General features: G+C 60.6%; 1 protein-coding gene across 1 annotated transcript; it reads right to left on the bottom strand.

Moving 5' to 3' along the window:
• Window positions 1–2753: 2753 nt before the first annotated feature.
• Window positions 2754–17491, bottom strand: LOC142453770 (complement C4-A-like). The gene is made up of 41 exons (XM_075555416.1): window positions 17348–17491; window positions 17001–17199; window positions 16637–16838; window positions 16055–16125; window positions 15884–15972; window positions 15589–15671; window positions 15327–15423; window positions 15051–15156; window positions 14839–14971; window positions 14195–14310; window positions 13877–14053; window positions 13591–13776; window positions 13293–13478; window positions 12667–12825; window positions 12227–12353; window positions 11951–12022; window positions 11539–11733; window positions 11336–11447; window positions 11151–11221; window positions 10844–10983; window positions 10552–10752; window positions 10336–10387; window positions 10128–10217; window positions 9834–10043; window positions 9619–9694; window positions 9342–9498; window positions 9136–9252; window positions 8878–9049; window positions 8462–8694; window positions 8212–8379; window positions 7846–7905; window positions 6776–6869; window positions 6512–6701; window positions 6339–6426; window positions 6137–6211; window positions 4199–4301; window positions 3941–4030; window positions 3732–3830; window positions 3477–3560; window positions 3149–3281; window positions 2754–3004 (listed from the first exon to the last, which is right to left on the bottom strand). The coding sequence occupies exons 1-41, from the start codon at window positions 17410–17412 to the stop codon at window positions 2863–2865; spliced, it is 5220 nt and encodes a 1739-aa protein (XP_075411531.1). The 5' UTR covers window positions 17413–17491; the 3' UTR covers window positions 2754–2862.
• Window positions 17492–22371: the final 4880 nt, after the last annotated feature.

Here is a 22371-nt window from a genome sequence, read left to right as displayed (position 1 = left end):
GGCTGGAGGCCCGAGGGCAGCCTCTCTCAGCTCTGGGGCCCCTGCGGGTCAGCCTGCTATATAGGGACCTCTGAGTGACACCGTCCTAAAATGACACCCATTCCCATTGGCCTTGGGGAGTCCTATTTCAAAGATGTCACCCTCATCAGAAAGAAGGAAGAGAGAAGTCAATCCTGACCTTGGCCCTGCACCAGGAATATTAACTTGCTGGCTCTACATCAACCGCAAAGATCAACGCGGCCCACCTCCGGCCTGGGCCATGTCCTCCCAGGACCAACCTTGGACCCGCTTACGGTTCCGAAATCTGCCTCAGAGACCGTTGGCCTTTCTGACAGGCCCTTCAGGACTCAGAGACCGTTGGCCTTTCTGACAGGCCCTTCAGGATTGCAGTGAGACAACTGTGTGTGTGTGTGTGTGTGTGTGTTTAAAAAACAAATAGGGCAGCCATGCACGCTGATTTGTTTGGGAACCCCCCCCACACACACACACATCTGGTGTAATTCTATAACAGCTCCCCTTCCGCTCTCTGCTGAGTCCGGGGGGGAGGGGGGGATTGAGAACCTGGATGGGCTCCGTTATGGAGCACGTACCCCATCCCAGAGGTCATTCTCTGCTTGTGTGACGCTCTGCTCGTTCTCTGCTGCTCCGCAGTGACACTCTGGGCTCAGGACTGTCCTGAGAGTCTTGCCCACAAGCATGCCGCGTCAGCGTGGCCGGGCCAGCAGCTGGCGTTGGCAGTCTGGCTGCAGTCTGGACCCTGAACTGTTAGGACCACCTCTCTTCAGTTGCCAGCAAGAGAGACCCTCTGGAGGTGGCTTGCGTCCGAAGCAAGAACTGCATACGCCATTGAAGAGCAGGGGGAGAGGCTGTCTGACATGGAGGCTGAAGATCCCCGGGGCACAGGGCAGTGCCTTGGCTCAGTGCTCCCTCGTGGTTAGCCTCAGACCCAGGTGTCTGGCCACGATGGCGGCTGGTCAACACCTTTCCGCCACCCTTCTCTACAGTCCCACGCCTTCTGCCCCTTCCCCATCCCACGCAGGACTGTTTTTCGAGCCCCAAGGTCACAGGGAAGTCCAGTCTTTAGCCTCAGGCATAGTGTTAGGTGGAGGCAGGACGCATCCCTTCCAAAGCGCCCTGGGCCCCACCACGTCTGGAAGTTGTAGCTATGAGCAGGGTGCCCCACCGGACACGTGACAAGGAGGTGGCCCGACTGTGGGTGAGGGGGCAGTTCAGCTTCGACAAAGTTTTGAGCAGAGACCGTGACAAATAGTGGGAGCAGCTCTGGATGAGAGCTGTGGGAAGGAAGGTTTGGAGGGGACCTGGCCTCGGGTAACAATGTAGCCACCCCAGACCCAACTCCTCATCCCTAGTTGTGTACACTGACCAGGGGGCGCATGAAATCTCAGTGTGAGCCTTACCCCAGGCAGGCACGGCCGGGCAGAGTGGCCAGGGAGTCCGAGTGGGCTCCTGCCAGCTGGGCTCCTGGGGCAGAGGCTCGGGCGCAGCCTGGGATCCAGGCCTGTGTATGAGTGGGCTTGCCTGGGATTGAGCAATAAGAGTTACCTCCTTCCTCACGGTTAGTTAACTGTAGGCCCAGGCTGAGTCTTGCCACGATGGTGGCTGGTCAACAAGTTTCCACCACCCACCCCCGCCCCCCACCATGGTGACCAGGCGAGAGATCTGGCAGGCAACTGAGTGAGCACCGGCCCCAGGGAGCCCCCAAACACTGGGGAAGAGCACTTCTCAAATTACATGGAATACAATGGAATGATGGGGTACTTGTGGATTCCAAAGCCCTCACAAGACCTCTCTCTCCCACTGCACCTCCAAATCCAAATTTTAGACATGAAGAACATGCAGTGCCCGGCTCTACGTGCTGTGTCCTGGTCCTGCCTCTGCTCCTCCTGCCTTAACTCTCCCTTCCCAAGTCTCGGCCCGACTCTTTCTCAGCCTTCAGAACCCAACTTAGATGCTACCGCCTCCAGGAAGCCTTCCCCCACCTGCCCCCCCCAACTGTCCGATGCTCTCCATTACAGCTCAGCTGCCTCCACAGGCCCCCAGGGCTCTCCTGTATCCTGGGGTATCCCCCAGGCGTGAAGTGTGAGCAAGTTCACAGCTCCATCCCTGGGACCCGGCAGACAACGGAAGGAGAGAGAGTTCAGGGACTGTGAGTGACAGATAGCAGGTTGCTGAGTGATCCGTTTCCATTCAACCAGGATGTTCCTGGAGGCGGATTTCTGGGCCACCCCAGCACCCCAGAGGTAGAACCAAATGCAGGCAAGGTTATTGGACGGGGAGGGTTCACCCCAATTGAGCAGCGCTCTCCTCAGCAGACTGGCACACAAGGTCAGCCTTGTGCCTTGTTTACCAGACTGAAGACATGATCAGAGCTGAGCATTGCACAACTCTGGGGACAGGAGCTGAGGCCATGGATAGCAGGCTCAGGTTTCAACAGGCCTGCAACTGGCCAGGATTCAACTAAGTGCAGCAGATCCAGATCCCCACCTGCACACGGATGGAGGGTGCCGTGTGGCCGGACAGGTGTGGACTGAGCTGCAGGCACAGATGAAGTGTGGGGCCTGGGGCCTCTGGGTGCAGGCTGTGGGGCACAATTCATCAAGGAGGCCCCAGAGGAACTGAGCTCCGCCCTGAGCCATTGGGAGGGAGGGTTGGCCGCCCCCGGAAGCCACCAGGGTCTGAAAGTCTAAGACGGCGCAAGCCTGGGTCTGGGTCCTCAATCCAAGAGGCACACATTACCCTTTGCTGTAAAAGGCCTTTATTGTGCCCCTGGCCCTCCCTGGGCTGTGGTCAGGGGGAGCAGAGGTCCCTGTGCTCGGTGCAGGCCCCTGTGGGGCAGCTTCCTCACACCTGGCACCCCTGGGTGCTATATTCCTGAAGGAAGTTGCTGAGCTGGACGCACGCTGCCCGCTGGCGGGTGCTCTGGCACAGGCGCTCTGAGGGCATCTCCTCAATCCAGCTGTTCGAGTCCAGCAGGTACTGGGGGCTGCAGGGGGCGGAGGGCGGTCATCAGAGGCCAGGAGGATGGGCAGATGGGGGGGCACGCTTGACTCGGAGGCAGCAGGGCAGTTGTGCCAGGGGAAGCACAAGAGGGAAGGGGAACAGGAGACCGATGGCCCAGGGCACTCACTCTTCCTTGAGGTCCCTGGTGACTCCATCCAGGCCCATGATCAAATACTCTTTCCCAGGCTCCAAGCGAAGGCGGCAGGAAGCTCGAACCAGGAAGTTTCGGGTCTGGCCAATGGTAGCCTTGGCATCCTTGGCTGAGGAGGAGACGAGGGGCATAAGGGACGTCAGAGGGGTAGAGAAGGTCTCCCTGCAGCCTCGCCCCGCTCACCCACCCGGGAGGGAGATTGCTCTCTCTGGGGCTGCGCACGCGCCCTGGGTACTGAGAGACAGAGGGCCAACCCAGACCGAAGTCCCCCCCACCCGTCCCCCAGCCCCGGCCGCCTCCATACTGAAATGCAGGACTTGGATGATCTTGGCCTCAAAGAGGCGGAAGGCAGCCCTGCTGTCTTCACGTAGGATCTTCACCTGGAAGCCTGGGGTGGGGGTTAGAGAGGCGAGGGGAGGTGGGACGGTGAGTTCCAAAGAGGTGCAGAGGGCTGGCGGCAGGGGCGGGCATGTGAGAGGAACCTGCAGAAGTGGCAGGGCCAAAGGCCTGCTTCCTGGGACAGGCAGGCAGGCAGGGCCCGGTGAGGAGACTGACTGACCGTACTCCACACGAGGGTAGTAGCAGGCGAACTTCATTCGGTAGCCTTCCTCCTCCTGCTGGCCCCGCTCCAGGGCGCGACGTTGTCGAGGGCACTTCCCTGAAGCCAGAGTGCCCGATGGATGAACCCTGGCCTTAGGCCCCAATGGTCCCACGTCCCCCCCACCGCCTCCGCCCCTGTCCCCAGGCCCCGGGGGAGTCTGGGCTCACCCTCTGCACACTGGCACACGTCTCCAGAGCACAGTTTGGACAGGAGTTTGCTCTTGCTTGGTGCTCCGTAAAACACAGAGCACTTGTGCTCTGCAGAAAGTAGAAGGGGGCAGGGGAGTGTTAAGTGGGGGGGGGGGGGCGCATTAGCACACAGTGGCTGTCCCGAGTGCCTCCCTGTCACCCAGGCCACTCTTGCCCCTTCACCGTCCAGGTTCCCGGCGGCCCTGCTCCCAGGCGCCCACTCCGACCCGTGCTCACCCGGGTTATAGTAGTCGTACAGGGTCGCGCTGGCTGGCTGCACCAGCCCCACAGCCACCTCCTGCACAGCTCCAAAGCCCACGCACTCCTTCGAGGTGGGGACCTGGGCGGGGATGGAGGTCAGGACCCACTCTCTGCCCCATGGCATTGTCCTCTTATCCCAAGTGTCCTTCACATTCCTGTCATGCTGCCAGCAGCACTCTGCCCCGAGGCCTCTGAGGATGATGTCACATCTAGATGGTGGCCTTCAGGACCGGGCCCAGAGCAGACTTGCCCCTGAGGACCACTTCCTCCAGGATGCCCTCCCCTCCCCTCCCCCCTGAGGTGCTTCCAGCCCCTACCTGCCCCTGGACCTTCCCTTCCCCCACTGGCCCCCTATGCCCCGCAGACCCTTCAGGGCTGGTGGATCTCACGCTGAATGTCCAATCCTGCCCTGCCCAAGGATTCAGGAAGGCCCGATCAATTCCACCACATCTACTCGCCTGCCCACCCTCCTGACAGCCTTGTCTTGACCGGCCAGGGCAGTGGTCACCCAACCCCAGGTGCTTCCTTCCCCTCAGCCCACACCTGGCCTGTCAGCCCCTGCCCTCAGCCAGGCTGCTGGGCAGGTAAGGGGCCCTGCAGGAGGAGCTCTGTCACGCCTGCCATACACACACACACACACACACACCCTCCCAGAGCTTGGACAGCGGTACTCAACCTGTGGGTCACGACCCCTTTAGGGATCCAACGACCCTTTCACAGGGTCGCCCGATGCCTAACAGTAGCAAAATGACAGTGATGAAGTAGCAATGAAAATAATGTTATGGTTGGGGGCTCAGCACAGCGTGAGGCACTGTATGAAAGGGTCGCGGCATGGGGAAGGTGGAGCCCCGCTGGTAGGGGAAGGGTCTCAGTAGGCCTCCAGGGCTTTCCCAGGGCTGTGCAGCCGAATCAGGCCGTGAAAAGACACAACGAAGGGTCATCTATGCCCAGTGTCACTTCGTGAAGGAAAACACATTCTAATGCCCCAACCAAGAGGGCCCAGCACGGCTGCGGCCCTTCCTGTAAGCCCGTGGGTGCTTCCCGAAGTGCGCGTGCTAAAGAATAAAAGCTAAGTTGAAAGAAAAAGATGTAGAAACTTATGTAATCAACAGCCAGACCACAGACATTTTTTAAAAAACCCCACAAAAACCCAAACAAATGAAAATGAGGAAGGGCCCCAATCTCAGCTAAAACCAAACCACATCAGACGTGTGGCCACCGACGTCCACTCCGCCACCCGGCCCTCCACTCGTGGGAGCAGACGTGCTCCTAGGGGTCTCTGGGCCGTGGTCTCGACAGAGCAGGAAGGCCGAGGTCGCAGTGCTTACTCAGTGGGGTGCTAACATAAGCCTAGTGGTCTGAACCCGCCAGCCACTTCGTGGCAGAAAGATGAGTCTTCCTGCTTCCATGAAGATTTGAATTTCTATGCTGTCCTATAGCGCCCTATGAGGTCACTAGGAGCCAGAATCAGGGGCACCAAGTTTATTCTTTATGGACACAGAGCCGCAGGCCTTTGCTTACTGGAGCCGGTAAGTGGCTCCAAATCCCCAACCTTGAGGTGAGGGGTAGTCAGGAGCACAGGGTTTGACCTCCCAGGGACACCTGAAGTGGACTAGAACCAGCCTCGTGAAAGGTTCATTCTGAGGCCCTCACTGCCCCTCTGCTGCCCACGGACCTGCCCTCCTGCCGTGGCCGGGGTCCCAGGTTGCCTCCTGTGGGGTCGGCCTGGGTCACAGCTCCGGGCTGGCTCCCACTGACCACTGCTGAGTCACTCTCTTATCCTGTCCGCCCGGCGACGTCCCAGCCCCAGCCCCCAAGAGCACTGGCTGCCCAAGAACCCGCCCAACGTTGACGCAGTGACTATAGCCCCCCCGCACCCCACCGGGCCCCTCGGTGTGGCCTCTCCCCACTCACCGAGTCGAAATACAGCAGGATGTGCGGGCCTTGGGTTTCAAAGTGACTCACGTAGCGGTCAGAGAGGGAGGTCAGCTGCACAGACAGGGCAACCGTGATGGGGAGGTGGGCCTGGCCGGGCACAGCCCCTGGGTGGGGTGCTGTGGGGGGTGAGGCAGGGCTGCTGGTGACAGGGGTCCCCCCCCGGGGTGGCTGACCATACCTTCTCCAGGTCAGCCCTCAGGGCGTGGAAGCCACTCAGGAGGGTGATGTCAGCGATGGCCATGCCGGGGCCTGCCTTGCTGTCCCGCCTGTGGAGAGGGGAGTGCTCGATGAGGTCCAGCAGCACCCCGGCCCCTCCTGCCCCCCACCGCAGGCCAGGCAGCCCCAGCTCACCAGATGCACACCATGTACTGCACTCGGGTCTCCGACTCCTCGCCTGCCTTGGGCACCTCCCTCCTGCGGCGATTCCTTCGCCCCTCAAACAACTGCAGGGGCGTCACGGGCTGGGCCTGGGCGTCTGGGTCGTCCCTGGATGGGGGCTCCCCATAGTCCTCATAGTCCTCGTAGTCCTCGTTGGCCTCCACTGTCGGGGATGGCTTGGTGAGAGGGGCCCCACAGCCCCTCGGCCCCAGAGCCCCCCCAGCCCCCCCTACTCACTGGTGTACTCCACGTGGCCCTTGACCGTCACGTCAATCCACAGGTTCTGGCAGGTCGTGTTCTTCATGTTCAGGACGTTGTAGGTACGGAGGACCTGGCTCGGCGAGGCGGGTGGGCGGGGAAGGACGTGGGACCTTTGGAGGAGCCACGTGCCCCTCCCCAAGCCGTAGTAGGGGGCACCCGCCTCCATCACGCTTGGTAAGGTGGAGTGGGCAGTGACAAAGGGGAGAGGCCCTAGACAAGATGGACCGGCGCAGTGGCTGCCATCATGGCTCGCACGGCGGGAGCCAGCGGTGTCCGTTCTGCTGGACACAGGGCTGCGGTTTGTCAGAACCGGCTTGACTGCAGCTAGCAGCCAGCCCTTCCCCGCAGGGCCCAGGGACACGCATGGGCACTGGGACCCAGCCCCGCTGGGTGAGGTAGAGGGCCTGGGAGGTGGGAAGGCCCAGGCACCCAGAGGGCAGGAGCAGTGGACGGCACTCAAGGCGAGGTCTGTGCAAACGAGGTAGTCGGCCTGGGCCTGGCTGACCGGGAGAGGGCTCAGGCCCGTGGAAGGGGGCTCAGTTGGCAACCAGGCTACTCTGGCAGTTTCCAGACCCGCCTGGGTGCTGTGAGAACGCAGGCAGAGAGGGCAGGGTGAAGGGAGAACAGAGCCTGAGGCACGGCCAGAGAGCCAGATGGCCCTGGGCATGGCCAGCGAGCCTAGGACGAGTGACCAGCACAAAAAAGAGGGGCTCAGAAGAGGAGAGACTGAGGTGGTCCCAGAGGGGTGGCTGGGCCCCTAGGGGAAGGGGCTCCTGTCAGCCTGAGGGGGCCATGTGGGGCTGAGGAGGCTCTGTGTCTGGGGGATCAGGCCCAGGGGTCAGGGATGTCTAGGCTGGGGGTCTGGGGGTGAGAGCCATGATAAGGGGCATGACCGCAGACTCCAGAGAGGCGGAGGCCAGAGTGAAGAGGGAGACACCCCCCCCCCCACCTCCGTGAGTGTCTTCCCCCTTCCCCACCTCTGAGCTCCGAGCACAGTTCTCTCCCAAGACCCTTGGCCTGGCCCTGCCTGACCCCGGCACACTCACCTTCATAGTTCCTTTGCTGTTTCCTCCCACCTGCACACTGATCTTGCTGCCCAGGGAAAACTGCCGGGGTGGACACAGGGGAGAGGCGCTCGTTAGAGGGACACACGCGTTTGTTGCTGCCACTTGCCTCCTCCCTAAAACCAGCCCCCTCTCCTCGCCCCACATCACGGGTCACATGTGCCACGTGCCCGACCTCCTCCCTCTTGGCAGACGCTGTCTCCCTGCTGAGAGGAGGCCAGCTCAGTGGTGGGGCGGGAGCTCCCCCGTCCCCCTCCTTCAGGATAGGAGTTGGGAGGGCGGACATGGCTCCCACAAGCCCAGGTGTGCTGTCAACCCTGGGGCTGGGGGGGGGGGGACGGAGGTCACCTGCAGCTCCTCCTCCAGGCCCCGCACTTGGTGGTTGTTCAGCTGGAGCGAGTAGGACTTGAAGCCGCTGCGGCCGGTGGAGCTGAGCGTCACATTGAGCGCCTTTTTCTCGGTGGTGTGGGAGGCGATCCAGTATTCAGACAGGGCGTCCAGGGCGATGACTGTGTCCTGGGAGGGCCATCGAGGACTCGGGGGTCAGTCTCAGGCCCAACCCCCCTGCTGGAGACTCTCGAGGCAGCCCCTGCCCTACCTGGGTGCTGCGGAAGCCCCCCTGGAAGCTGGCCTGGTGGGTGAGCCAGGCTGCGATTTGGTCAGCCATCTCGGCCTTGCCTTCTCGAAGCAGCAGGTGCAGCAGGCCGTAGGCCGTGGTTTCGATCCACCGGGCCGGGGCCTGAGGCACGGGCTCGGACGGGTTGCGAGGAGCCAGGGTGGGCGACACGACGTTGTCCTGAGAGCCCCCACCGGCGCCCCAGAACAGGTTATCTGCAGTGAAGGAGACCATCACCAGCAGATTGGGGTGCCACCGAGCAGCCTGGTGGCCTGCAGGCACCCCCGGGCTCTGTTCCACTTGTCCCTGCCTACGCTCTGAGTTTCTTCCCAGCCTCTTCATCCCACCCCTTCTCTGGAGGGACACTCTAGGGCCGGCCAGCACCCCACGCTGCTCACCACTGGCCTCCTGGACCATGGCCATCAGGTTGTTGTGAGCCACGTTCTGCAGGTCCTGGGGGGCCTGGGACAGGGTCAGGGCGTAGGCGGTGATGGCAGCCGCATGCGCACCCAGGAGCCCGGCACTGGCTTGCTTTCCCAGGAATGAGTTGGCGTTTGAGATGGCGGTTTCCTAGAAGAAAGAGAGGGGGTGGTCTCGGGCTTGGGGAGGGGGGGAGAGGCCTCTGGGAGTGAGGGGGCGGGCACTGCTGTCCTCACCACTTTCTGCTTCAACTCCTTGACAGTCCTGTCCTGGAGGTTGACCAGCCCGTGATGCAGGGCGATGACCACGAAGGCCGTGAGAGCCTCGGTCTCATCGTTGCCCACCAAGCCCCCCTGGAGCAGGGAGAGAAGACGACGTTCGGAGGATGTGTTCCCCGCTCCCCTCCCGGAGAGCTCCTTGGCCCTACCTCCCCGACCCACACCTGCATTTCTCTGTGGAGCACGGGACAGGGGTCCCGGAAGGAACCGTCAGCCAGTTGCTGGGTCAGGAGCCACCTGGCTGTCTCCTGCAGCTTGTCCTGCGAGCCGCCCACCTGCTCCTGGGCTAAGCTCAATACCTTCAGCACAAAGGCTGTGAGCCTGGAGGGCAGGAGAGGCGGCTGAGGAGCAGAAGCAGAGACAGGTCCCTAGAGGGGGCCGTGTCCCCGCTCCCCCAGGTACCACTTGGCCCTCCCAGCCCACCAGCCCCCCGGGCCTCACCAGGTGCTGCTTTCCCGGTGTATCCACGCCCCGTAGGAACCATCTGTCTTTCGGAAGGTCTGGATCCGCATATAGCCTGGGGAGGAGAGGCAGCTGGTCCTATGGTCCCCCCAGCCCATGGGGTGTCCCTGTTCTCCCCCTTCCAGCCTCCAAGCCTCCCATCTCCCATCACTTAAGCCCCAGACCCCAACTCCCACTTGCCCTCCAGCCAGAACCTTTCTGGATCAGATCCACGGCATGGTCCTTGGTCTCGGGGGGCAGCATGCTCCACTGCTCCGTCCTGTCCAGGTAGCGGGAAGCAGCCAGTGTGGGCGCCAAGAGGGTCATGGTTTGCTCCCCGCAGCCCTGGGGCAGCCTCAGCAGGGAGGTCAGGCCTCCTGGGGACAAGGCCCCCCCAGAGCCCAAAGTGTCCAGTGGATCTGAGGCTAGAGGGAGGAGAGGGTGAGGATCAGCGAGTAGGCCTAGGACCCGGACGATGGCCCTGGGTAGGGACTGGGGGGCACACCTACCTGTGACCCGGACAAAGCTACTGAAATCCCCATCAGGGATGATGTTGGGATCCGAGTTGCCAGGAACTTCCAAGGTGCGGGCTAGGTTGTCTGGGAAGATGGAGGAGTTGGCAGCCGCCTCGCTGTCCACATCCTCTGCCAACGCCCCCCTGACCCCCTTTAGGAACCCGCGGGCTGTGAGGGGTGGCTGGGGTGGGGGGCCACTCACTCAGGGGGTTGAGTTCGTAGGTAAGCTCCTCCCTGAAGATGGCCCCTTCCTTCTGTCTCAGGAGAAGCCAGCCGTGAGGGGTCACAGAGCACTCAGAGCCTGCCCCCTCCAAGTGGGGACTCCCCAGGACTTTGACTTTCAGGGGCAGGGTGGGGTCCATCAGGGGGCTTGGGTGTGAGCCCCTTCACCTGGTCAGCATGAGGGGGCGCTATTCACCTCGATTTTCAGAATCTTAGACACTGCATCCCCCAAGAGGGGCCCCCTGGCCACGACCTTCAGGGATATGTCAGCGGCTGAGGTGGGCACCACAGAGAAGGCCACAGGCCGGGCGGAGCTGGCGGGCACCAGCACCTGCTGGGCCAGCCCGCCGCCCCCTGCCAGGCACAGCCCCTCCACTGGGGCCACGTGTACGCTCACCTGGTGGGCAGGAGGAAGGATGGATGCCGGTTAGAGCCCCACCCAGGGGAGGCTATCCCCGCCCCCCACCAGTCCCAGGCCCTGCCCTCACAGTCAGGTCTTGGTCCAGGTAGTTGTAGAGAACCGGCCGCAGCTCCAGCTGCTCGAATCGGCGCACGGTCGGGGGCAGGCGGAGGTGCATGTGGAAGTCCCGGAGCACGCGCAGCCGCGCGGGCTTGGCCACACACAGGCCTGGCGAGAGGAGGGGGGGCGAGGGAGCTCAGAGGTGTCGGGTCCCTGCAGGGAGGGCCCGGTGCTCCCAAGCCACTCCGAGGAGTAGACTCCCCCAGCTCCCTGCACCCCATCCCATACCAAGAGCCAAGGCCTCTGGAGGGACCTGGGGACAAGGGGGACCTCACCGGTGCGCGTGGACAGGCTCACTCCATGGATCTCCCACGTGGTCAGCGAGTCGGGGAGAAACTGGGACATGCTGTCCAGGGGAAGGGAGAGGCAGGTCACACTCGGGCTGGCTCCCCACGCGACCAGAGGTGAGTCTAGCGCATGTGCACCCCCGCGCGCGCCCCGCGCGCACGCGCGCCCTCACGTTTTGGAGCCGTCCACTCTCTCCAGTCTCCACAGCCAGTTCTCCGGGAAGAAGCTGCGCACGGGGATGTCATCTTCCTCGATCAGCTCTTCCTCCTGCAGCAGCTGCATGGCTGCGGGGCCGGAGGGGGGGGAGGGCATGAGGAGACAGCCGCCTGTCCAACCCCCTCCCGTCCCGCGCCCCCAGCCATCCCTGTCCCTCACCTCGGGCAAGACCCCCCTGGCTCTTCTTGCTCTGCTTGCGCAGCTCCTTGGCGAACTGGCAGCAGGACAGGAAGGGCTCCCGGCAGTTGGCTTGTGACACCCGGGCGGCACGCTCCTCGCAGGACCGCAGCATGGGCAGCGGGGTCAGCCCGTCCATGCAGCAGCGCTTGGTCACAGGGGAGGTGTACTGGCTCACTGCAGGGGACAAGGAGACACACCTCATGCTGTGCTCGGCCGTGGAGCCACCTGGCCTCCCCCACTGGGAGCAGGCAATCCAGAGCATGTGTCCTTCCTACACCGGAGCTTGGAGCTCTGGTCCCACATACAACCCACAGGCTCCAGGAGCCAAGGGGCACCCTCCCCCCACGCTGGCCTCACTAGTCGAAGGTGCCCCTTAGCCATCACAACGCACGCTTCTGGCTGATGGCCTTCTGGATATTCACGTTCCTCTTTTTCCGGGTTTTCTCCTTGGGGCAACTGAAAGCTGGTAGAGAGAGAGCAGGACTTCAGCTGCATCATAGGGCGTGTGACCTCCCATCACCCCTTGCTGTTCCCCCCACCCCTCTTCCCACCTCTGGCTTTCTGGTGCGCACGCGCGCACACACACACACACACACACACACACATCCTGCCAGCCCTCCTCTGTCACGCCCCCCCACCCCACCGCTTGCTCCCCCACATCTCTCACTCTTTCGGGATTCGGTCAAGGATTCTCCGTCTGAAAAGGCCAGTCCGGCTGCCTCAAACACCTGCTGGGCTGTGGCCCCACCACCTGGGCCACAACCGAGGTCATAGCTGCTAATGACTTCAAAGACCTGTCAAAAAGGGCAGGGGAAGGAATGCTGGGTGGGGGGGGGGGGACAGGAGCAGCCGCAGGGGAAGATCAGGTGTTGGGGGCGAGGGTGGGATGTGAGCAGACGTGAGACGGATGCAGAGAGTGGGCTGAGCGGCCAAGAGAAGCTGTGGAGGGGGCCAGAGGCTTCGGGGTGGAATGGGGGTGCTGTAAGGAGTTGGGGGAGGGCGCGGCATGGACTCTGGGGAGGTCTGAGGATTTAGCTCAGACTCAGGGGCCAGGGCAGTGGGGAGGGGAGGGGCACGGGGAGGGACTTGGGAAAGGTCTTGCCACACCTTGGCCATGTTGAGGGGTTTGTGGGATTTGCCACCCACAGCGTACAGAGCTGTGTCCACAGCTCCCAGGGCCACTAGGGCCGGGGAGTCGGTCTGCAGGTGGAACTTGACAGAGTCCCCAGGGTGGTACTCCTTGGCACTATCCACTTTCAGCTCCAGCTGCAGAAGCAGGAGGGAGGGGCAGTCAGTGTGGGGAGACCAGCCATGGGTGCCCGGGATCCTTGGGGTCCCCCAAACAAAACCCATGTCCTGTGTGCAGTCACCTCGACTTCTCTCCTGGTGAGGGACTGACGTGCATCCGGTCCTGCCCCACCCATAAATACGAGTTGGAATCCCAAACCCTAGCTATGCCTGCGGAGGTCCCCTCTTTGAGAGCCGGGCTTCGTTGGCCATGGTAGCGAGGCCCTCAACCAGATCAACTTGTCAGGAGCAGCGCTGAACCCAGAGACGAGCAAACGCCAACAGGAGGGAGACTGGTGCCACTGGGAGGCCACCCAGGGGTCGAGCTGCAACCAGGTGCCCCAGTGGACAGAGAGAGCACCTTCCTTTAGAGTTGGTGCCTGAACTCGACTGCCAGAAAACTCGTTTCTGTCCTAAAAAGTCCCCTGCCCCAGCGCTGCCCTTACCTTGCCCTCGCAGGCCCCGGCCTGGACGTCCACACGCAGGGAGTTGGCCACCAGGGTGTTCTTGTGGTAGTAGAAGGCCACGACTTGGAAGGAGGGGGCCAGGCGATGGTCCACAAAGATGGAGATCGAGGTCACGGTCGACCTGGGCTCTCGGTGCAGGGCCACCATCTGGCCCCGGGACAGAATCTGGGTGGAGAAGGGTCTCCTCACCATCGCACACCTTGCCCCACGCACCCCCACCCCTGTGCCCTCCTCCAAGGCGTTCCCCCAGCTCTCCCCCCTCCCCTCTCATGCACACCATGTAGTAGTAATGAGTGAAGCTGGCCGGGCTGCTGCCCACGGCTCGCAGGTTCAGGTTGATCGTGTCCCCAACACGCGGGGCCTGGAGCTGAAGCCTCTCGATAGACAAGAACCTGGCGTTTTGTGCGGGTGGGGCTGTCACAGTGAGCCTGCCCACGTCTGGATGTGGGGAGCCTGCAGACACCTGGAGACAAGGCGTCAGGAGGGCTGAGGGTCAGGGCGGAGAGCTCCATGGGCCCGGTTGCCCTCCTGTCCTCCCCGGCCCTCTGGCACCAGGGAGTCACCAGGAGCTGCAGTTCCTGCGTGGTCTGAGGGATGTTGACCAGAAAGCTGACGTGGCCACTCTCGTCTGTGTGCTGCTGGAAGTGCTGGGCTTCAGAAGCAGGCCCCGGGGACACCGTGGCAGAAACTTTGACGGGGATGCCCGCAGCAGGGGAGCCCAGCATGTCATGGACCTGCGCCTGTGTGGGGACGGGAAGCAGAGGTTATGGAAACACCAGGGTTCCTCCTCCTCCTTGCCTCCCCACGCTCTGCCCTCTGCACAGCGGCCCCTTCCCCTCCGGCCGGCCCCCAGGGGCTCACGCTGCCCCTCCAGAAGGAACCTGCAGCAGGAAGGGGGCCCCGGGCACAAGGTGGCGCTTGGTTTTGCTCAGATCCAAGGAGTAGGGAGAGGACACAAAACGCCAGGACGTGAGTTCGGCCTCTTCCAGCTCCCCACCTGCAAGACACGGAAAACCGAGGGGTCGCGGAGAGAAGCCTAGGAACGCCTGAGGAGCAGGACGGCGAGGAAGGAGCAGACTCCGTGAGCCCCTCGGAGCCCAGGCTGGCTCGGTCCACTGTTCCCTGTTCCAAAGGTCAGCAGAGGCCCCCTCGGAGCCTGGGAGCTTGAGGGTTCAGTGCTCGGCTGCCAGGCGAAAGGTTGGCCCTTGAGCCCACCCAGAGACTCCCTGGACGGGATCCCAGTGCTGCGGCTTCCTGCAGGGGTGAATCAGACCAGCCTGATGGCACCTAACCATAACAACGAGCCATCGCCCACAGAGGGCTACGTTGGTGGCCCACCACCCACACCACGGGGAGCCGAGGGAGACGCGGGATCCGCTGGAGAGAGGGCTGGAGTGGGACGGAACGCCGCGTCCCTCGGGCCTCTGGGTCCCAGCAGAAAATGGGAGGCGCGTGGTGTTGAAGGTGGGCTCCGATGGAGGTTGGAGGTGGAAGGCCTGGCCTTAAGGAAGGGCAGTAAACTCACCTGGCGACTCAATGATGGCCGCCGCAACGTAGAGACGCAGCCCCGGGAGGTCATCGACGTTGAGCCCCAGCTTTGCCAGGGCCTCCCGGACCTGGGCCTCCGTGAGGGACACGTGACTCTGGCCCTCCACCAGCTGTGGCAGGGAGGGGAGGGACTGGGGTGAGGCGCCAGCCTCTGACCTCACCCCTCACCTCCCACACCTCCCTTCCTACCTTGGTCTGGTTTTCCAGCCCCCTCAGGAACCGCTTCTCACCGTCCTCACTCAGGAGTCCAAAGCGCACGTAAGCCACACCTTGCACCGGCTTCCCGTAGATGTACCTGGGGCCGTGGGACAGGGGGAAGGCGGTGGGCTGAGTGCCGGAGGAGGATATCATGACACGGTCTTGTGGAGAGCGAGAGGCCGGCCGGCTGGGAAACAGGGCTCCCCGGTATGCTCACGCGGAGCAGGGAGCCCTGAGGAGGGCAGGTGTGGGGTGAAGGGCCCTTACCTGGCTTGGATGTCCAACTGGATTTTATCGAAAAAGCCGGGTGCCATCAAGATATAGGGCTTTTCAGGGGTGATCTTGACCTCAAAGTTGGGCAGGACTGAGCCAGGGTAAAGGGGGAGGCAGGTGAGACTCTCGTGAAAGATCTCTCGGATCCAGCATCCACTGGCTCCCAGGCCTTGCCTGGCCCCCCACCCCGTCTCCTGCTCCTCTGTCCCTCGGGAAAGCTGCTGGGCCCTCGAGTGTGCCTGCCTGCAGTTCTCACCGTATTTCTTCACCTCAAAGTGGGTGCTGTAGTTGGATTCCAGGGCCTCTGAGAATCGGGCGGATATTTTCCACGTCCCAGGCCTGAGGACAGACAGGAGGAACACCGTCTGCCCAGGCCAAGGACAGCTAGTGGCCGGGCTGCCCAGGAAGAGGGCTATGGGGTCAACCAGCGGCTGGGGGAGCCCGGGCTTGTCTTCTGTGTGTCTTGGAGGAAACAGGAGGTGGAGGGTGGGGGGCAGGAGTTGTGGGGTGTGGCTGGAGTGGGGGGCAGTCCCCAGAAGGGGAGCGCTCACTCTGAGATGTCTGGGATCACGAAATTCTCCTGGAAGATGGATGTGGAGGAGAATAGTTCCTTCTTCCGCACAAGGAGCCCTTGAGCATTCTGCAGGGGCAGGAGGGGTCAGCTTGGGGTGGGGGGGCCTGCGGGCAGAGGGTCACACCCTGGGCCCAGATCAGGCACTCACCTCCACAGTGACCGTGAGGGTGTCCGTGGACGGGCGCATTCCCTGATCCAGTGCAAAGACCCGGAACCGGACTAGAGAGTGGAGGTGAAGGGTAAGGGGGAGGCCAGGGGCAAAGGGTGGGGGTGGTCCCTGGCCCCCAGTATCAAGCTCTCTGCCATCGAGCTGATTCTGCCCCACAGCGAGCCCAGAGAACAGGGTACAGCTCCCCCTGTGGGTTGCCGCACGGACTCCTTGGGGAGTAGAAAGCCCTGGAGCAGCTGGTGGTTTCAAACAGCTGACCTTGCAGGTAGCTGCCCAACACATCATCTCTATTCTCCAGAGGGGCTCTCAGGGTCCACCTCGAAGCTGGGCAGAGCGAGCCAGGGCACAGCGGAGGCCGGGCTGGCTCCCGAGTGGGCAGGAGGGCCCGGTGGCAGTGGCAGGGGGCAGGAGGGCCCGGTGGCAGGGGCAGGGGCACATTTGCTAGAGTTTTCTCGCACGTGGCAGGCAAGTTCTTTGGGACTATGTCATTTAAGAGCTCCACACCAGCCCTGCGCAGGCTGGGAAGGAGTTCAAGGTGAAGCCCTAGGCCCCACAACTCACCCGTCTGGCCAGGGTTATACACAGGCTGGTCAGTCTGCAGAAAGAGGTGGCCCCGGCGAGAGGAAAAGACCAGGTTCACACCCTGAGTCTCGACACCTTTGCGGCTGATGGTCTTCAGCCATGGCGACTGGGCCAGCAGCTGCACCTCAGGGCCTCCGAGCAGGTCTTGGAGGCCACAGGCCTTGGCTCTGTCCAAGGGGGTCTATTAGGGAAGGACAGGACCAGGCAGGACAAAGGTTCTGTGACGAAGAGCAGTGGGCCTGGGAAGAGCCCACTGGGAGGTGGGGAAGGACAAAGACATCCTTGGAGGATGGAGGGGAGTGGGGGCCGAAGCCCCAGGAAGAGCCGGGGCCGGCGTTGTTACCTGGAGGCTAAGGAGTATGAAGTCGTTTTCCGAGCTGAGGCGAAAGGGCACCTGCGGGGAGCAGGGCACGTTCCAGTTCTTTGGGTTCCTCAGGTACACTGATCCTTGCACGATCTGGCCTGGGGGCACATCCTGGAGCTTCACCCCCACCGACAGGGGAACCCCCAGGTGAACCACAGAAGGCGAGAACAGGACCAGCCTGGAGAGGGTAAGGGAGCCATCGGAGGGTCTCAGGCTTCTCTCTGTCCTGCTGCCCCGTTGCCCCCCCCACCTGCATCTGATCCCTCCACCCAGAGGCCATGGCCCGCCCTGCCCCAGGCCAGGACCCAGCATTCTGCCCCCAGAACCTGGGCTCTTGCAGAGACAAAGCGAAGAGGTGGGCCGCCCAGATCAGCCCCCCGAGGAGCCTCATGGCTGGAGGGTCCACGAGGAGTCAGCGTCGTCTGTCTGTCTGGTCACTCTCTAGGGCTTGGGGCAGAGTTGACCGTGGACCTAGCTCCTCCCCTGGCCCAACCAAGCTGGGAAACCACGTGATGGCCAAGAAATGCAACTGGCTCCATGCCCAGGATGGGAGGGGGGATGGGGGGGGCACAGCTCGGACACCTGGGTCTCTGAGGGAATTTGGACCCAGAGGGAAAAAACCTGCTCTTCCCGTTAACTTCTCTCACCACACCTACACCCATACTGTCAGTCTCTGTGTGTGTGTGTGTGTGTGTGTGTGTACATATGCACACATGTCCTTTGGCTCATGGCTCAGCTGGGCAGGAGATGAAAAGGGTCTAACAAATCAAAGGCTTTATAGAGCTCTTTTCTCTTGATTTTACCCTAAAAAACAATTAGCCTAGGCCTGCGGTAACTGCTTTGTTAAGAGCTACTGCCAGGCTAGTTCTAAGGAGTTGGACGTTGAAGAAGTCCCAGATGTCCAACTCTTCCAAGATACTACCCCGCTCCATTCCCCGCCGACCCCTCCCTTGTGTATATTCCCGAAAGGCTCCCTGCGACGTCCCACAGAGACAAAGGCACAGCACTTTGAGGAAAGGGCTGGGGAGGGTGGAAAGGGGGGGGGTTGCTGGGTTCTGAGACTCGCTGTGATGTCCCACAAAAACAGAGCACTTTGAGGAAAGGGCTGGGAGTGGGGCGGGAAGGCCCTCCGAAATGGGGGCCCGGTCACAGGCTCCTCAAGTCCAGGACCGGACGAAATCATACCAGGAGCCACGGCGAGAAGGGGCGCGTTAACAGATCGTAACTCAAGGCCACCCCCTGGCACTTCTAGCCATGAACCCATTCATACTTGAACGGAGAAAAGGTCCCCTTCCTTACTCTGTGTCTCGGATCCCCCCCCACTGCTGTTTAATAATTGAATAGTTCCTTTAGCGTCCGCTATCATTTTTAAGTCTGATTGACATATGATTCACATATCATACAATTCAGTAGTTCAGTCTTATTAAGATGAGCTATATGATCAGCACCGCAATTTGGGAACATTTTCTTCATTGTTAGTTGCTCCCCACGGCCCCCCAACCACCTCTGCCATCCCTCCAAGGAACCATTAATTAATTACTATCAAAAATTTAAAAATTAATTACTATCCCTATCGATGTACACATCCTGAATTTCACCCAAAGACTTTTTAAAAAAAATAATGACAATAGCAAAGTAAAACAGAAAAACCTCAAATGAAAACAGAAAATACAAAAAAACCTGGAAAAAATAAACATTTTAAATGGGTCCAAGGGGAGATCAAATGATAAGGTGTTAATTTTTAATCCGTGTCTGCAACCATCCACTCCCCAATGCGTTCTGCATGATTGCAAGGCTGTGCACACCCCTGGTCTGGCCTGAAAGGGTACCCACCGGAGCCTTCATCCACAGGCCTTCCCCCCCTCCTTTTTAAACAGAAATAACTAAAAAAAATGGGGGGGTGTCAAAAGGCCGATCAAACGATATGCCATTACATTTTAAGCTAGCTCCATCTGCCATAATCAATTTCACAATGTCCTCTGTCTGATAACAAGTTATTCACACCCCTCCACGTGGTCAGAGGAGATTCACCAGAAGCTTCATCCATGTGGGGACCCTGCAAATGGATCTTGGCTCCCGCTGTCATCCACAGCCTTCTGCACCCCCAGGCGTTCACAAATTATGCTCTGGTCACATTCCCTCCTTCTGATTCGGAGTTTATTCTTTACCACCCGTGGATCACACGGGACCATCCGTCAGGGCCTTGGGAATGCTCACAAAAAGGCTCCGGGGTATAGAGACAGTCTCTTGCAGTGACTGCTTCTGGCACACAAAGCTGCATCCCTGGCCCTGGGGCCACAGCATCCAGCAAGGGGCAAAATGCCATTCCAGGTGAGGTGGGCACCAGCCTCCTCCCTCACCCACGCGGCCTCAGACCCTCCTGGGAGACGTTGGGATCGATCCAGGGACGACCGCCCCTCGGTCCCTCTCATACTGCATGGGAGCACACGCCCACAAAGACATGAACGCCAACCACACATCTCCCTCGATACCGGACAACAAAGGTTCCAACCGCCCACTCAGATGCTCCACCAAAGCTGAGGGTGCTGCGCAATAGAGCGCATCCACCTCAGGCGGTGTTTCTCGGCTCACCGCCGCACCCTGCGAGCTGTCAGGTGTGTTCTTTGGCCTGAGGAGGTAGAACTTAGGGACACAAACTGGTAAAACTGCTTGAAGCCCTCAACGGTGCCTTCAGCTTCTGCGTGTGTTGCGAGCTAGGCACAGCAAAGTGGAGCGTGTCTAGCCCTGTGGGGACCCCCTACGTAGCCACCTGGTGTCATTGGTGTTATTGGTGGAATACATTCGATTTGCCAGCTATGGGAAGGGCCGTCTTCTGGATAATCTGTACTACGGGCATCTGCCCCCTCTGATTTACCTGTTGGCAGACACAGCCCTTGTTGTCATTTTAGGCCTCAGAGGCTGCAGGAGGGCTGCATCTGTACCCAGCCCGGCTCTGCACTACGGCAGCACCCCCATATCTGCTCATCTTGTGCACCCAATTGGCCATCTCAGGAGAGAAGCCCTGCATGTCCCCTTGCTGGCCCCAATCATCTGCTAATCCAGAAAGGGGGTTCTTCAGATGGGCCTCAACATGTTCTATTCTAATGGGCTCTCTAAATTCCTGGCTCCACACAGGTGCTCCTTCAACAGTTCAGCTTTCCATTGCCCATTTGCCTGACCATATAGCCAGACCACTGGCCCCTGCCCACGAAGCAGCAGAAGATGCCAACAGCTGGGACCCACTATTGCCCAATCCTTCCTTCACAGCTGGAAAACGGAATTCAATTCAGCCCATTGCCGCCTTTGCCCATGTTGGTCCTTCTGCAGCTGCGTTCCACGTCCGAGGTTGTGCGTGTCCCCTAAGACTGTCATCTGGTCAGCAGAAAGCTGTCCATAGGGCACTGTCCGTGTGTGGCAATAGCCTCCCACGTGGCTCCAAGGTACGACCTTTGAGTATGTGGATATGGTGGGCGCCGCCCCGCAGGCCCCCAGCAGCCTGCTCTTGTCCACACCATGTCCGCTTTCCTTGCGGAACTGCCCCATGATTTATTTCTCCAACATCACCCGAGACCGTGCGGGGAGCTCAGGTCTCGCGATGCGTCTGTGTCCTGCCACCGAGGCGCTCTCCAGCAATGCCCGGGGGGTTGGCTTTCAAATGGTGTGTATTGTGTCGCAACTTCTGGGAAGGTCCTCGTCCAGAGTCCCAGTGGCCGTTGTACTGTTCTCGAGGTTTCGCCACAAGCTCCATTCCGCTAAGGACGCGCGGCGGACACCTGCAGGAACACGCGCACGTGGCTTGGAAGGGCTTCCAGGCCAGGAGAGCGAGCTTGCTCTCTGTAATGCAGACACAGCCTCGGTTGCTCCAGCTCCCTTTCAAATGCCGTCTTCTTCCAAGTTATTTCACGGGGAAGCGAGCTATAGCCCCAGTTGTGGGATAGGAATCCTCCACCATCCAAAGAGACCGACTCCACTGCGGGCCTCCTGCTTAGTCATGGAGGTAGGTAGGGGCAGGACTCGTTCTCGGTTGCCTATGAAATGCCACCAATGGTTCCTGCCCAAGTTATTCCCAATAACGTCACCATTTGGGCAAGGCCCTGGGGTTTAGCTAGATTTATTGAGCAGCTTTTATTGATCATGCGGGCCACCACTGTTTTCCAATCTGCCCTAGCCTATGGTTCCATGTTTGATAGTAACATGGCATAACCAACGTCATCATTGATCACTGCCCTTGGGGACTGCACCACACCCAACTCTCTTCTAACCAAACTATGGCAGAAGGCTGAAGAATTTAAGTGACCCCGGGGCCAAGGTGGTGAAAGTAAATGGTGACCTTTCCCAGGTGAAAGCAAGCTGTGGCCGATCTTTGCTGAGCTTGGGGTGGAGGAAAAGGGAGTTGCAAGATCAATCACCGAGGACTGGTCTCCTTTAGCCTGCTGGATTTTCTGCACCGTCAATACCACGTCTGCAACAACTGCAGCCACGGATGGATGGCACAGCTTAGTTTAGGCCTCCATCATCTACCACAACCATTCCGCAGGCCCGAAGAATTGCTGTACAGAGAATTGTACAGAGAATGTGTTGGCACCAACACTCCAGCCTTTAGCAAGTCTTTGAGCGAAGCAGAAATCACATACTGGCAACCTGAAGGGATTCAGACAATTGTTGTTTTTGTTGTTGTTGTTGTTTTGCTGTTAATGTTGTTGCTGTTTCAGTTCATTTTTTAAATCGTTTTATTTGGGAGGCTCAGGCAATTGCAACGGCTCTCGTTTGGCACAGGTGATCAATATCAGTCTAAGGGCGGACTTCTAACCTTAAGGCCCCCATCAGTATTTTATTGGCAGGTTTGGGGATCACAGTGCCTGGGGCTCCTGGGCCCTGTGTGGTATGGCTGCTGCTCCCAGATGCTCTGGTCTTTACGCAGCCGCAGCCCCACTGCTACGTCTCCCTCCTGAGGCACTTTCCAGGTCCAGATCCCGCACCGGCGCACAGAGAGAGCCCCGCCATCCCCCAGCACCCAGGCCATTTTACCCAGGTGTCTGCATACGGCCTCAGGTTCCCTGATGGGGACTAGGCCAGAAGACCCCTCATCCATCCTCATCTTCCTCAGCTAGCTGGGTCTCTGCTTCACAGGGTCCCGGGTGGGAATTTTCATCGTTAAATCACCTCCCGGCTGGAGTGAACAAGTAGACGTGTGCAGACCTCCTCAACACTGGGGGAAGCAGCAGAAGTTTCCCTCGGCCCACCCCACTTCCTGTCGTGCTGTGTCACAACGTTGGTATCAGTTCCGCCCACGGCTGCTGGCGTCCTCCCATCCTAGCAGCCGTCTGCAAATCTCTTTCCGACGGGGATG

Source organism: Tenrec ecaudatus, chromosome 7, assembly GCF_050624435.1.
Source record: "Tenrec ecaudatus isolate mTenEca1 chromosome 7, mTenEca1.hap1, whole genome shotgun sequence".
Taxonomy (NCBI): domain Eukaryota; kingdom Metazoa; phylum Chordata; class Mammalia; order Afrosoricida; family Tenrecidae; genus Tenrec; species Tenrec ecaudatus.
Note: the sequence above shows the minus strand (reverse complement) of the source record. Positions and strands in the feature narration are given on the sequence as shown.

What these genes read in the sequence shown, in the direction of transcription:
- LOC142453770 (XM_075555416.1), bottom strand. Translation starts at nt 17,412, where the DNA reads ATGAGGCTCCTCGGGGGGCTGATCTGGGCGGCCCACCTCTTCGCTTTG. An exon ending in TGCTCCACAGAGAAATGCAG is followed by an intron (nt 9,253 to 9,341) that starts GTGTGGGTCGGG and finishes TCCCTGCTCCAG; the next exon opens with GGGGGCTTGGTGGGCAACGA. An exon ending in AGGAGTTGAAGCAGAAAGTG is followed by an intron (nt 9,050 to 9,135) that starts GTGAGGACAGCA and finishes TCTTTCTTCTAG; the next exon opens with GAAACCGCCATCTCAAACGC.